Source organism: Caloenas nicobarica, chromosome 5 (assembly GCF_036013445.1).
Source record: "Caloenas nicobarica isolate bCalNic1 chromosome 5, bCalNic1.hap1, whole genome shotgun sequence".
NCBI lineage: Eukaryota > Metazoa > Chordata > Aves > Columbiformes > Columbidae > Caloenas > Caloenas nicobarica.
In genome coordinates, this window is record NC_088249.1 from 50,412,630 (window position 1) to 50,428,369 (window position 15,740).

A 15,740-nucleotide genomic window follows, 5' to 3' on the forward strand; every position below is an offset into this window, starting at 1 on the left:
TAGATGAGGTCACTAGCTGAGATCCTGGTTACACAGATTAGGATTCTGTACCATGAAAAAAATTGTCCTTTGCTTTTTTGTTTGTCTGCATGCAAATCTGATCTGTGCAGCTAGAGTCTATCTAAAACATTATTTAATAAGTTTGCATATAAATAAACCATATGGTAACAAACCTCAAGGTAAAATACTTAAAAAAAAAATCTAAAAAGAGATTTGCTAAGTAGAGTACATTAGCTAGTTCTGATCCTCTTCTATGTGTTCTCTTTTTTTATGAAAGATGTTGTATATATGAGACCCACACTTCTGCTGAGGCAGCCCCTCACACCGATACACCTTCAGGAATACACACATTTTGAAAAGTATTCACAGTTACAATAAATATAACTTTTCATGCTGCTAACTAAAATCAGTCAGGGTCATCCACTTCTGTATTATCACATTCCTTACCCTAATCCTTCTTTTAATTAGTTATTTTTATTCCTTTATGTACCAAGTTTTACATGCTAGCAGTACAGTAATAGGGTTATTTTGAAGGAAAGTTATGTTTGGATGAGCACTCATTATTAATTGAGAGAAATTAGGAAAAATACCTTATTTGAGAACACACAAATGTTTTAGTTGTGATTTCCAGTTACTGTAGAGAAAGAGGATTAGTATATAGGGTGCTGCTTACCACATGGCATGCATCTTTCCTTCTCATAGTCAAAGTATTCGTCATGAGAGCAGTTGTAACAGCCTGAAGAAAGGGGAAGAGAAGTTTGTTTTATATTTCTTAAGAGGACAGCATTTAATTTATCCTATTTATAACCTATTATCTTATGTTTCTTTTATTAAAAGAAATCCAATTGAAACATCATCTATTCAGGCAAACATTTCCAATATCATCCTCAGAAGAAGGTTCTGCCTTTGTAGTAGTTTTTTTTGTTTCTCCAACTATATATTCCGTTGCCTAATAAAATATTAACTGCTCTCTCCACGTTTTCTTACCTAAGTACAGCGTATTCATTTGATTTGGTGCAAGAGAATTTCTCTTTAAGATAGGTTGAGCTCAATATAAAGCTAGATATAGTACAGATACTGAGTTGATTATGTATTTAAAGCAATAGTAGCAAGGTAACAATCAGCAAAACTGCTTCAAAGATAGCATCAGTTAGAATACTATTATTTAACTGTGATATCACTGATTTAAAAGACAGCACTGAAAATAATTACTATGTTACTGTTTCTTGGTTTACACTAGCATAGCTTCTTACCTTCAATGTTGACATATTTGTAGTTTTGATTTGGACAATTACAAGGCCTGTAATGCCAGGTGCAGTTGCCATTGTCGTAGCCGTAGAAGTAAGCATCACCACTTCCTGTTTTTTTATGAGAATTGTAATATTCACAATAGACAGCTAAAAAAGGTGAAAGCAAGAGAGAAATCAGAATTTTTCAAATTAATGTTATTTTCAAAGGGCTAAAGAGAGGACAAAATTAATAAAGAGTTTGAATAAAAAGTTAAAAAGTTTTGTCACTGAAGTTTTTATAATATCTTCTGACTCTCCAGTGAAATCAGTTTCTTTTTCTGTAGATACGCTAAGCAGACATTTCCACAATTTTGAATGCATAACATAACGATATGTTGAAAAGAAACCATCAAAGATGACAACTCCAACATTGATTTGTAACACACTTATCCTCTTTTTTTTTTCCACCGTATATGGTGTTCTGGAACACTTTGATATATTTTTTCTATTTTAAAATGTTCCAGCCAACACAGCTGTCTTTATTTCCTTGACATCCACATAGAAGGTGGTTTCATCATAGCTGAAATGAAACATACTTTTTTACAATTACTCCCTCTGCTGAAAAACAGTTCACTGTACAGTGGCAGCAGAAGAAACAGCCAACCTTCTTTGACCACATTATTTTATCTCTCATTACTCTATGGTAAAAAGAGAGATAATTTTTTTGTTAATTTAGCACAAATGAAAACTACAGATTTCAAAACTCAGCTGACTGAAGTAGATTATATGCCCATAGAGAAAAGGCAATTTAGGAGGTACTCTATCAAGCAATTACTTATGTTGCCATGTTAATATACACACAATAACAATAATAATCCCTTAAACCAGTTTAAAGAGAGCTTAAAGAAACTTACGACAGAACTCAGGGGTCCTCCAGTCAATGCAGATACCTTTATCTAAGCATGCCATGGCATATACTGCAATGGCATCGCACATGCATTCACAGTCCCCTCCAATGTCACAACCACAAGAGTCTCGAACACAGGCCTCATAATAGGGCATACGATTCACCTGCATTGGAAAATGAAGTGATGAATTTTCTAGGATTCTTTTGTGCCTATTTGTTAAGAAGGTCTTTTTCTCTGTGCTAAACAATACGTGGTCCACTGAGACTAACCAGTATTTCCTCTAAACACTTGTCAAAGTAATTACAATCCCACTTCAGAGAAATCTTTTTAGTAAGAATGTAGGTGTCTTCACATCAACAATAAAAACTGATGGTGTTTTGCCAGATATATATTTCTAAATTCATACTAATCCTGAACATATTATGTATAGTCAGCTAAAAATTCCCAACCCTCCACCATCCACTCAGGTACAAGTGTGTAAGTTCATCAGCTGTACACTCTCCAGCGGTATGTATGAACACTGCAACATTATCTACATTTCTCACTTGTTTTCACCTCCCGAAGATGGAGATTTTCCTTCAGAAGGCCTGGTTTTCATTAATTTTGCAATATTTTCATTTCCACAAAGTGGGCAACTTGAAACAAATGAGGGGGAAGTTGATGATATCTTGCTCTTGGGCTGATCTGCATCTTATAAGTAATGCTGTTGATTTACTGATAAGAACGAGGGTTTTCAGGCTTCTCTTGTTTGTTTTTCTAACAAAGGCTAAATGGTTTCAAAAGGGTAAATAGTTCATCAATCAGTACCAGGCATCATCAACAGACTGACTAATTTCTGATACTTAAATTTTTTTTTCACTCTGATATTTTAACTAATCAGTTAATGCTAATACTTAGCTTTTGTGCTTAAAATAGGGCTAGTGAAGTACAAATGTGAAATGATGTAGATTAACAAAAATGAGAGCCGTTAAACCTTTTGAAAAATATTTTTTTAAAACATAGCCATAAAATATTTTTAATATATTTTATTAAAACATTTTGGAGAAGAGAAAATCAAGTGTCGCTGTGTGAGCATTTAGGAAGAATACAGATTATGCCTATAAATAAAAAGAAGACCAGATCTATTCTTACCTTATTGTGACAGGCAGAAAAGACTTGGCTGTTGATGATGGAACATGTCTTTTCTGCCCATGCTTTACGATAAGGGTTCTTGCTACAGGGGTCCACTACAAAGTACACATCTCCACAGAGAGGATTCTCTTTCCAAGAATTGACAAATTCCAGTTCATTTGATGCCACATATTTGCTTCGAGTTTCAAAATCATCTTTCATATTGCCATTATAGTTCCCACACAAACCACATATAGTTTCCTAGATCAAATGAAAGCTGTGATGTCAATTCAGCAAGTTACAATTACCTTTCCTTTTGATTACTTACAGTTTCCTGTGCTTTAGTAATGTATGTGATCTAAAAGTACTCTCATACATTCTTAGTGTCTTGTGCATGAAGTTCTTTTCGTCAATAGATGAATGTGTTTCTCCTCTGAACTGTAAACTGTCATCATTTAGAGGTCAAATTCCACCATGCAGTTGTATAAAATACAAGCACTTTGCTCAAAAATTTCCTGAATGCAGTAGGGTAATCACTTAAAAGTCAGCCTCTAGTGAAAAATCTCTGCTGTTTTGAAGAAAATGATGAAAAGAAATTGCTAGTAGCACATCTGAAAAACCTTTTCTATCATAGAGACTCAAGGCAACCAACATCAATTGTGCTATTCAATCTGTGTTGAAGGACAGTTTACTGAGGAAGTTCTGCAATACCTGTGTTTCTCTGGAGATCTTGATGAAGAAGTTCATGTGCTTATTCCAGATAAGGGTCATGTTGTATTTTCCTGGGATAATGATATCAAACATCAGGTGAAGGGCATTCTTTTTCACATTATATTGTACTCGAGGATTTTCTCCAGAAATAGTAAAGGTTTCGTCTCGCAGTATTAATGTCATATTCTGAAAGAAAATTTATCTGGATGTTATAACTTATCAAGTTTCAGTATTTTCTTTACTCTGTGTCACATTTCTGAAGATCAGATGCTGTGCCACTACAGACTGTCTTGACATTCCCGCTTACTTCTGAAAAGCCATAGCAGTCGGGTAAAGTCCCCAGAGACTGGGGAAAGGAAAACAGTGCACCCATTTTTAGAAAAGGTAGGAAGGAGGACCCTGGAAACTACCAGCCTGTCAGCCTCACCTCTTAAGGCACAGGAAGGTGAGTTGAGACAATCAGCATGGCTTCACCAAGGACAAGTCCTGCCTGACAAACCTAGTAGCTTTCTATGATGGAGCAACTCTTATCAGTGGACAACGGAAGGGCTATGGATGTTGTCTATCTGGAATTCTGTAAGACCTTTGACACAGTCGTCCCAAAAATCCTTGTCTCTAAATGGGACAGATATGGATTTGATGGATGGACTGTTCAGTGGATGAAGAATTGGCTGGATGGCCACTGTCAGAGGTTAGTGGTCAATGGCCCAATGCCTGGATGGAGATCAGTGACAAGGGGTGTCCCTCCGGGGTCCACATTGGGACCAGCACTGTTTAGTATCTTAGTCTATTGACTGTGTTATTACACAGACAGAGGGATTGAGTGCACCCTCAGCAAATTTGCAGATGACACCAAAGTGAGTGGTGCAGTTGACATGCCCAAGAGATGGGATGCCATTCAGAGGGACCTAGACAAGCTCAAGAAGTCAGCCCATGTGAGTCTCATCAGGTTCAACAAGGCCAAGTGCAAGGTCCTGCATGTGGGTCGGGACGTCCCCTGGTATCAGTATAGGCTGGGGAATTAAGGGATTGAGAGCAGCCCTGTGGAGAAGGACTTGGGGCTACTGGTGGATGAAAGATTGGACATGACCTGGCAATGTGCATTTGTCTGTGGGGAGACCTCACCTAGAGTACTGCATCCAGCTCTGGAGCCCTCAGTACAGGAAAGACATGGACCTGTTGGAGAGCATCCAGAGGAGGACCACCAAGATGGAACTCCTCTCCTATGAGGACAGGTTGTGAGAGTTTGGGTTGTTCAGCCTGGAGAAGAGAAGGCTTCAGGGAGACCTCATTGGCAGCCTTTCAATACTTAAAGGGAGCTTATAAGTAAGGATAGACTTTTTAGTAGGACCTATCACAATAGGAAAAGGGGTAATGGTTTCAAACTAGGGGATGGTAGATTCAGCCTAGATATTAGGAAGAAACTTTTTATGACAAGGATGGTGAAGCACTGGAGGGGGTTGTGCAGAGAGGTGGTAGATGCCCGATCCCTGGAAACATTCAAGGTCAGGTTGGCTGGGGCTCTGAGCAACCTGATGTAGCTGAAGATGTCCCTGCTTACTACAGGGGAGTTGGACTAGATGACCTTCAAAGATCCCTTTCAACCCAAACCATTCTATGATTTTATTCTATTCTATGATTCTATTCTACTGGCTTTTTTACCCCCTTAGAATTATTTATACACCTATACAAATCTTCAAGGTAAACAAATATATCTATCATTGTTCCACTCTCATTGTTAGGTGTGTTAACGGTCTGACTGCATTTGGTGGAAATAATATAATTATCTACATGCATCCAGCAGATTAGAGGAAGTATGGTTTACAGATAAAATAGCTCTCTGTCTTGAGCTCTTTTATTATCTTCCACTCTCAAGTGTGCTCTTACAACTTTACTCCAGTCATACTGCAGTGTTTCAATGTCTAGATAATCAGCCAAAAGGTTTGTCTGAAGCATGCATTTATGAAACGGGGTCCTAAGTAAACAAACTTTTTCACCACAGCACTGACCAGCTGAAACTGCCAGTATTTAGTCAGTAATGTAGCAAATGTGTACTGCATGTAGCGACTGTTCCTTGCGATAAAATCTCAGCTCTACATAATCTTCTCTCTGCCAGATAATGAAGGACTCTTAGGTGATCTAATGCTGCTCAGCATTACTGTCGCATAGAACTGAGAACAGTAAAACTTATCCAATTTTGGAAACTGTTACACAGCAGTGGAAATGAGAATAACTGTTCATTGCTGTAGTTTCACAGATATACCACAGGTAAGATCTGGATATATTTTGAATTGCAGGTATTACCTGGACTCAGGGAAATCTAGAGAGGATTTGCTCGTCATCCATGATGAGAATTCCTCCATTTTATACTATTGTTTTCCTGAGTTTGTCAGGGTGGGAAATCAGTATCTTTTGACTGACCAATTAATTCACTGCTGGTTCAGTAAAGTTCAAAATTCTACAGCTTCTACATAGGCAAGAAGTTTGGGGACTGAAACATTGATATGAGAACTGAGGGGAAAAAAAATGGCAATTCCTACTAAAACTGAAGCTCTAGGTTTAACAATTTCACTTGCAAGACATTACTTGAAAGACACAGCTAAAAATTCCAAAAGGGAAAGAAACATGGGCTTAAAATAGCTATTCATCTGGATAACAGCAGAATGAAGATCTTACCCCAAGGTAAATGCTGATGGATCTGGAGCATGTAACCCCTGTTTTCCCACAGATGACATTCTCGGTAACAATTTTGAAAGAGGAAACAGGTCTATTAACACTGCAACCATCCTAAAAACAAACAAACAAACAAACAAACAAACAACAACCCCAAAACACCAACACAACAAAACAAACAACAAAGAAAACCAACAAAACCCCAACAAACCAAACAACAACAACAAGGCACAAAACCCCAATAGACTCAGTATCTGGAGTCTTCCAACCTAAAACTTTAAGGCATAAAGAAAGCTTAAACATGTCATGACTCTGATTATGCCTGGTTTGGGAGGTGAAGATCTCTGATTTGGTAGTCGAACTGACATCACTTCCCTAAAAGATATAGTTGGCCGGTACAGAATACATACTTATCAATGACTATTTAAACATATTGTTCAATCTAAAGTTGGCTGTAATTGCATGAAAAAACCTGTGTTTTGAGAAGTCTTTCCATCTTAAGTATTGCAATAAGCAGAAAATATAGAAACACATTAAGTGTTTATAAAAATTCTAAGTGCTCTATTAGTTATAGATGTACCCTAGGATATTTTCATTAGCCATTTAAATCAAGGTATTTCTTCATGCTAAAATAGTGCCAAAATAAGCAGTAAGAAGCAGATTACCATAGCTAATATGTATTCACAGTTGCCATCAAACACAAAACGTTGTCCATCAAAAGTGGTGATGTGGCCTTCTCCATACAGATTACAGGTTGAGGAACACTTAGATTTCTGAGCACATTTCCATTTGCCTTTTGTGCAAGTGCTGGGAGTGAGAAGAGAAATAATGATTAGATTTCAAAGAAATGCCATCTTAACCTGCTTCTTTTTATATACACTCACTTTTATAGATAGGATGTTCATTTAATTGACTTGTGTACACTATGACCAAGTTACAATTAATTTAAGAACCATAACTGAAAGTTATGGACTGCCTAGAAAATTAATTCATGATGAAGAAATCTTAAGTCATTTCTGCTTTCTTTTTTCATGAAAAGAAGAGTATGAAACTCATTTATTTGCTCTTAATGAGAATAGATGTCACTGTTCTGTGTAGTTTGGGTCGTAGTGGTGTTTTTTTAATACTAGATTAGTAACTGAAAAGGGAATAAAGTACTTTGAGAATGCTGCTAAAGAGATGGAAACAAACTGGGGTGGGGGGGGGTATGTTTGCTTTTATCTACAGAAAATAAGGAAGATTTTGTCTCATCTTTATTTAGGTGAAGCTGTTAATCCTTGACTTTATGTAGTTTACAGTCACAGGCCCTACTGGATGCCCTTATTCCTGGACATGCATATGGCAGAAATTATCCCTGAAGCCAATACCATGACTCTTTTAACACTTGATATATCATCAAGTGTTAAGCTTCTTTTTATCACCTCTGTGCTTTGTCACAACATTCCTTCCATTCAGCTGTTGCCATTTCCTACTTTCTTGTCAACTAAATGCTTTTGTTATGTAGCTGTACAGTTTAGTGAAACAGAGGTTCCACAATGGAAAACTCTGTGATACTTACCAGATCTCACATTCAGTTTGGATCTGTTCACCTTTTCCATACGCAAGACCACCATATTCACATGGACAGTCATCAGCTGGAACACACCTGCCATCGAGATTTTCATATAGCCCATCAGCACAGATGCAGCCTGATTCACATTTAGTAGGTACCTGATAAAGATCAACAGATTACGAAATGAAAAGAAATATGAGATACGTTTTTTTCTTGTATGCAGGTGGTGTCAAGAGTGAACCTATGCTAACTTTTGTTTTTTACTTGATTTCAGTTATGTGAACTAGTTTCACTGAAGTTGTATGATATACCTGTTGTGTGAGACATTTAATGTACTTGAAGACTCTGAAAAATGTATCTTTCATTGCTAGCAGTCTTTCAGATGAACTACAACAGAAATTTCTTTGTATCAAGGAAGCTTATTACAATTCTTCTAGTTAGTCTGTTCCCTTAATATAGAGGTATAAGAAAACCCTATCAGGACAGACCAGAAGTCCACCTAGCTTAGATCTCCTGCATCCTATGACCATCAGCAGGGAAATAATTCAACAGGAAGGATAAACCATGTATTCTATCAGTTTCCAGTGATACGCAACTTATGGAGTACCTGAGCCAGAGGTGATAGCCATGTAGTTAAGAATCCTTAATGGATTTTTACTTTATTCATTTAATGTAATTTAATTCATTAATTCATGCAATTTAATTCCTTTAATCACTTCTTGAATATGTGTAAATTTTTAGTGTCCACACTCTGTGGAAAGACTGATGTTTAATTGTATCACGTTAGCAGAAATATCTCCTTTCATTTCACTAGAGTCAAGTTCCAGGTAACAACTAGAACATTCATCTTTCAAGAGGATAAATATTCCAGAACTGTCAAACTTACACATTCAATTCCAGTAGCCAGCATCTGACAGGTAGGGGCACAGGCAGCTCCATATTTGTTTTCTAAACTGTCAGAACATGACACAAATTTCTTAGGAGCTTTGCAGCTTTCTAAGTAAAAGGAAGAAAAGCAAACATCGGAGAGATTATGAAGTAGCAATTTTACAACACAGGGAAAAATAATATTTTTTTAAGTAAGCCAAATCAGACCCATACCTGCAGGATTTTGAGGTTTGCCTGTGCAACTTAGCCTCCCATTAACGCAGTAGCTAGGAAAAGAAAAGAAACCAAACAAAAAAACCAAACCAAACCAAAAACACAAAAACCAAAAAGGAATGTCAATGCACTTGTCTCCTAAGAATTTTTTTTTTTTTTCAAAATAGCATCATGTTTCTCACCACTGGAAATGTTACTAACTCCTCCCCATCCTTCAAAATGGAATGTGAGTCAACTTGCCTCTCTTCATTTTTAGTAGTATACAGTACCATCAGTTTTAAAAGTGAATACTAAGCCTTTCACTATTACGATGGCCTATCAAGTTATTCTTGAGGTCTGTATATAGCTGTCCAGATGCTGTCAGCAAAATCTCCTACAAGGAATAATCAGATCTTACCTATTGTTTTCTAAGTTTTTCCTTAATGTTTCCAAGCTTAAGGTGAGTCAAATACTTTTTGTTAGTTTAAGAATCCTTGTATTTTAGGAAAGGGAAAAAAGATGTCTTAAAGCAAACCTTTGCTATTAAAAGTAAAGGAGACTGTATAGGTTTTGGCTGGAATGGAGTTAATTTTCTTGTAGCAGCTAGATGGTGCTAAGTTCTGCATTTGTGACCAGAACAGTGTTGATAACATCACGTTTTAACTGTTGCTGAACAGTGTCAAGGCATTCTCTGCTTCTCAAGCTGCCCTGACAGTAAGCTGGAAGTGCACAAGAAGCTGGGAGGGGACATGGCCAGGACAGCTGATCCCAACTGACCAAAGAAGTGTTCCATACTCTACAACATCATGCTCAGCAATAAAAGCTCAGGTAAAGAAGGAGGGATGTTCGGAGTTACATCACTTGCCTTCCCAAGAAAACATTATGCATGACAAAGTCATGCTTTCTGGAAATGTCTAAACACCTGCTTGCTGACTGGAAGTAGTAAATTAATTTATTACATAGCTTTGATTGTGCATGACGCTTTGCTTATTAAATAAGCTTATTTTTGCTTGTTAATAATAAAATTATTAAACTGTCCTTATCTTGACCCACTACTTTTCTTGCTTTTCCCCTTTTGATTATCTTCCACATCCAGCTGAAGTGAAATGAGCAAGCGGATGCTTGGTGCTTAGCTGTTTACTGCCGTTAACACACAACAGAGACACATGAAGACCCCTCATCTCCATTTTCAGTTTGTTAATCTTTAAATGTGACACACTTACCAGGTAATCCCACCAGTTATTGTTGATTGGTCAGGCAAGATGTACTTTCTGTCTTCTAAATAGCATGGACAATGAGATTTACGTACACACTCATTCTTGTGGTTCAAGTACATTCCTTTAGGACAATGGCAGCCTTCAATAGGGATGTCAGTTGGATGACATTCCAGGGCCCGGTTGGAGAGTGACAAGCATGTCCTGTCACATGCCTGAGTGTTGTAGCTGAATGTTTGATTGCCAGTACAAGTAATGGCTGTGAAACAAGACGAGAGAGTATGTTAAACTTCATTTACTTATCCTCTTAATTGTGAAAGATAACTATGCTCAGAATGTGCTGCATATACTGCGTCAGCAGATTCAATGCTTAGTGCTTCCTATTGCTTCTCCTCCTGTGGATGTGGAGCTCTAGCAAAAAATATTGCAGACCAGGGCTTAACACTAACTATGTAGCTGTTTGGAAGTTTTATGTAGTTTAAGTATCTTATTGCTTTTGTGTGTATCTTGGAATAAGATAACTAAAAGAGAAGCTTTGCAGAAATACCAATGTATTTTTGAGTAACTCTGAAAGCTGTGCCTGTGTTTAAGTTGCATAATAGCAAAATCACATCTGCAACCAGAGTTTTTCTTAGTTCTTTCTCATCCTATGGTACAGTATAGCTTTATTTATCTGTCTATTCCATCACTTAATTATCAAATCCTGGAAGTATCCATATGCTCACCTTAACCATATGAATAATATTTTTCATGTAGTCTTAAAACAACAATCCTTTTCTGAAACAGACTAGAAAGCTATTCAAAACTTGGATATCTGTTATCCCATTTTTGCTTTCCACCTCTTTCTGTTCACTACTTTCCTCATTACTCTTAAGATGATTTGGACACTGTTTAGAATACTGCTTTATAATTTTGGGGGTTTTTGTTGTGTTATGATGCACCTGTGAAGTCAGCAGCTGCTGGGAATATAGCTTTTATACCTGCTGGTTGGCCTACTTGAGCAATAAGTAGTTATTTTCTAATGACTGATAAGTAGTTTTAAAATGTGTTCTTGCTCTTACTCAGTTTTGTCATAGGTGAGTCATACATGGCAATATTCTAAATGGAAACAGATAGACTGTATGCATGCATTAATTTGATGGCACACTATTAAGAGTTGGTTCAGTTACTTACTGCAATTGTCCATACTGTTTCTCCAGTGTTCAAGGATTAAACCCATTGAACTGCATGTTCGTGCATATGATCCCAGAGCAGAACAAATATAAGGAAAGGTCTCTTCATAATAACAGGCTTGGTAGACACATCTCTGAAACCCAATACGTGGAGAGTACTCTTACTGGTGAGTAGACATTTGGAAGTGCTAAACATGCTGAATTGCAGAGTTAAGTAATACGAAATACATATTATTCCCTAACTAAAACTGACTAAAAAAATTAGATTAATTGCCTGATTGACATGAATAAAATATGCTTAGTTCCTTAAAAATGCCTTTGTTTATTTGTTGTTTTTCATTTTTAATTTTCAAGATGTTTTATGGAGATTGGCAAATATAATGAGATCAGTTATGTACATGGGAAAATCAATACTTTGCATAGTTAAAGTTATTGACATGGAGACCTGCAGCATGAGCAAAAGTATTATCTGATTTATAGGGATGGAACTAATGCCTATGAACAAACAGACTTTTAGTGTGGTGGGGATAAAATTTCAAAATCACACTTGTTCCTTAGCTTCTATGCATTGCTGATCAAAATGAATGTGATACTGTACATGAGTACGTTCTGGTTCATATTTGGACTCCCTCTGTACACCGTCTGTCATAATTACCTACCTTGTAGAAAGAAATAGGATTAACCACAGCATGGCATTTCTCGAACACTGTACCCTTCTTAGTAAGAATGGAACAATGAGTCTCAGCAGATATTTCTAATGAAAGTAAATCATGGACATTAAACAGAGAACATTAGGAAAAAGAAATGAAAAAATTAAAAATAAATTAAAAAACCTGGACACACTACTCTAGCTGGGCTTTTGGCAATGATGGATTGAACAAAAGGACAACTTCTTAGCTTGTTAGCACTTTTGTTCAAACAGCTCAGTAGGGCCATTTTTTATATTTTGTTTTTATTTTTTTTTAAAGAGCAATAGCGATGGAGCCCTGAGAAGGCAAAGCCTGGATTTCAGTCACACCACTGCTGAATAGGTCTAAGACATCCATGGACATCATAATTTTACTGAAAATATCACCAAAACCTTCTCATTCAGCATGTCAATTCCAGATCTCTAGAATGGAATCTGATAATCTTTCAATAGATATATATACTAGAAAACAAAAATGTCTTGTTGGTTACAGAATTTGTGATGTTCAGTTATCTCAGTCTCTGCTTCTCTCACACACTCTCTCATTCCCTTGGTATAGGCTTATGGAAATACCAGAGAAAGCTAGATGGAGAGATCAGTTACAATAGGATCATCTACTTACTGTTCAGTTGACTCAAAGCACAAGGGTCAGTATCTCTCTCTAAAGCAGGATGGCAATTTCCTGCCCTCCAGGAATCTACAAACAGGGAGGCTGTCCCTTCAGTGATATCCATGCTAGTCATGAAGTCATCTGTAGTGTCTCCATTGTAATTGCCACACAAACCTAATGATATCAGAAATGCAAGGAATGGCTGAGAATTAAAGAATATGTACACAATGGTCTATGTTTCATTCTCTAATAGTGAAAAAACTGATTCAAAAGTTCTACATGGAGTGTCAATGAATAATACAGGTCAAACAGCCAGAAAATCTTGATTATATATACATTCGGTCAATGAACCTCTGCTTTCTCAAGGTAAGATTGTCCACTTATATTCAGTGACAAATTCATACAGAAGTTTTTGTCTTGTTTTCAGAAGAAAAGGCATTTTCAGCGGTTTTAAATCATTTAAAGAGAAAGGCCATGAAATACTTCTGCAGTTACACGTTTTCTTATATATATAAAATCCGTAATGACAAAGAATATATGTTTAGACTTTTTAAAAAGGTAAAGCCTTCCCGTAATTTCTTATAGATAATTAGAATGTAGGATATGCCTTTGTGGCTAAAGTTGCTGTGCGTTAAAAATAAACATCTTCATCTGGTTGTTATCAGCTGAGAAGCTTTTAGATTCTTAGGCTCATTGTGTTTACAGTCATCATGCACTGCATTCGAAGAACAGTGTGCTCCAAGATTCAGAGACCACACAGACTAATTCATTTCCCCTTCATTGCATAGTACAGCACATATTGAAAAAGGCACACATAAAACATGAAGAACAGTATTATATTGCACATGAAAGATGTCACCCATCTAATTTCTTTGATTAATTTTAAAGTTATTAGCAAAAAACAGATTCTTAGCACATTGGTTTTCCAATGCAGTTTTTTTTTTATTTGAATCCAGAGGAGAAAGTTTATTCCTTAAAGGATGAGTACTAAGCTTTCAAAACTACACTGCCTACATTTTCTCCTTCACTAGATTTCTTACCTAGGGTTCTGCCTTTGAATTGTGATCCAACTTTCACATAGACTTGGAACACAGGTGAGGTTTGAACTACAAGTTCCAGCCCGAAGGTTGTATACATTTGAATGTACATCGAGGACTGTCTGAAAACAGTGATGTCTCCTAAAAGAAAAAGGATATTTAAAAACAGAGATTTTGATGCACAGGATACTGCAAAGTAAGGATTTTAATGGATATGTAATTGTTCTAGTATTCTGTCTACAAGCCTTCTTCCACACACAACTCTCCACAGAGGGACAGATGCAATGGGAGAGATTTTGACCTCTGCTATGGCAATTGTGAAATATGCTGGGTTGTGTAAAAACAGGCATTTGGTGTAATTTGGATTTTACATATATTCCCTTTTCTTTACCTGATCTATAAGGTAGTCGTTTGAGTTCATCATCATCAGTAAGGAGTTCATTCTGAGAAATCACAATTTTGTCCTGTAAGAGTAGGATATGGAATCGGAAGTAATTATCTGTACTGATGGTATTTATATGTTCTTTAACATGAGCAACTGCATTGTCAATGACAAATATAATAGGAAAAGATTGATTCAAGCTTTTTCTCACATTTTATTCCCAGTTTTCACTTTGGAAATACTTTAACTTCCTGAGTTTATGTGGCAACTGAGATCTTTACTGTGTATGCATGAACTGGAACATATCCTTAGATTCTATCCCCTATAATTTTTCAATTCAGGCTAGTAGCAATGATTTTAAGCATTTATTTTGCTAATCTGGTTACTGAAATGCTGGATAGAACCTGTGGAGGGAATACTTACCTTTGAAGACAGGTAAATTACAGCACTAAGTGAGGTCTCAGAATGAGAATAACCAGACTTTTCATACACAGCCATTAGGGTTCCATTGTGTGGCAGGCTGGAACTCTGGAGGAATACAGTGAAAAGGGAAGTCTGTGTCAGGATAACAATGATTTGTAGAATAAATGTATATCATATATACATTTATATGTGTTCCAATAGGAAATCGAAGACAGGCTAAAATAAATCAATTTGATATTGTGTGTTTCTAGAATGCAGGAAATTACCTTCATAAGAACATAAGTGCAAACCCCATGGAACCTGTATGATCTAGAATCAAATGTGGTAACAAAGGAGCCTCCTTCCAGTGAACACCTTCCAGGGCAGGGCAAGTCTTTGCAGTTCCATTGACCCATCGTACATTTACTGAGGAAAACAAGAAATTCTGTGTAAAGTTATACTAAGACACTGTTTACCAGCAGAAGATTTGATCTTCCTGTCTGGAGGTTTTGCTGTAGCTGATCAACATGCAAAATCCATTGGTGAACATAGTGTAACATACCAAACTCTCATTTCCACTGCTTTGAAATTTGTTTTCTTTACACCGTAAAAACTCAGCTGCTTCCTCGTAATGGAAGATGTCATTTGTACCACTTTCCCCCTTACACTTTCTATGCTTTGATTTTCTTTTTTTGTGTATCAGTTGAAGTTGTTCATCTTACTTCAAAGTTGCTGAACTCTTATATAGTCAATAAACTTTCCTGAATAGATTAATCATTAAAAGTGCATTCATTGTTACAGTTGTGAGGATCAAATTCTGTTCTTTATCCTTTATTTTATTTATTAGAATTATGATATCAAGATAAGTAACACAAAAAATTATTCCACTTAAAAAAAAATCCAAATTAAAAAAAATATTGTCTTAAGTCATTATTTTCTGTTGCAAGAAAAGTCAGTTTTCAGTGCTGCTTT

At 36.5% G+C, this 15,740-nt stretch overlaps 1 protein-coding gene across 1 annotated transcript in view; it reads right to left on the minus strand.

Annotated features, from left to right (window-relative positions):
- Nucleotides 1-15,740, minus strand: part of MUC6 (mucin 6, oligomeric mucus/gel-forming) — a 61,188-nt gene that overhangs the window by 9,059 nt on the left and 36,389 nt on the right. The window contains exons 9-26 of the mRNA XM_065636881.1: nt 15,056-15,194; nt 14,790-14,894; nt 14,376-14,448; nt 13,988-14,125; nt 12,960-13,121; nt 12,309-12,403; nt 11,651-11,783; nt 10,487-10,736; nt 9,285-9,337; nt 9,070-9,179; nt 8,190-8,341; nt 7,297-7,438; nt 6,635-6,745; nt 3,959-4,144; nt 3,269-3,508; nt 2,144-2,300; nt 1,254-1,397; nt 674-736 (exon numbers count right to left, since the gene is read on the minus strand). Of these exons, the coding sequence (XP_065492953.1) occupies nt 674-736; nt 1,254-1,397; nt 2,144-2,300; nt 3,269-3,508; nt 3,959-4,144; nt 6,635-6,745; nt 7,297-7,438; nt 8,190-8,341; nt 9,070-9,179; nt 9,285-9,337; nt 10,487-10,736; nt 11,651-11,783; nt 12,309-12,403; nt 12,960-13,121; nt 13,988-14,125; nt 14,376-14,448; nt 14,790-14,894; nt 15,056-15,194 (2,453 nt within the window). The remainder of the gene's footprint in view (nt 1-673; nt 737-1,253; nt 1,398-2,143; nt 2,301-3,268; nt 3,509-3,958; nt 4,145-6,634; nt 6,746-7,296; nt 7,439-8,189; nt 8,342-9,069; nt 9,180-9,284; nt 9,338-10,486; nt 10,737-11,650; nt 11,784-12,308; nt 12,404-12,959; nt 13,122-13,987; nt 14,126-14,375; nt 14,449-14,789; nt 14,895-15,055; nt 15,195-15,740) is intronic.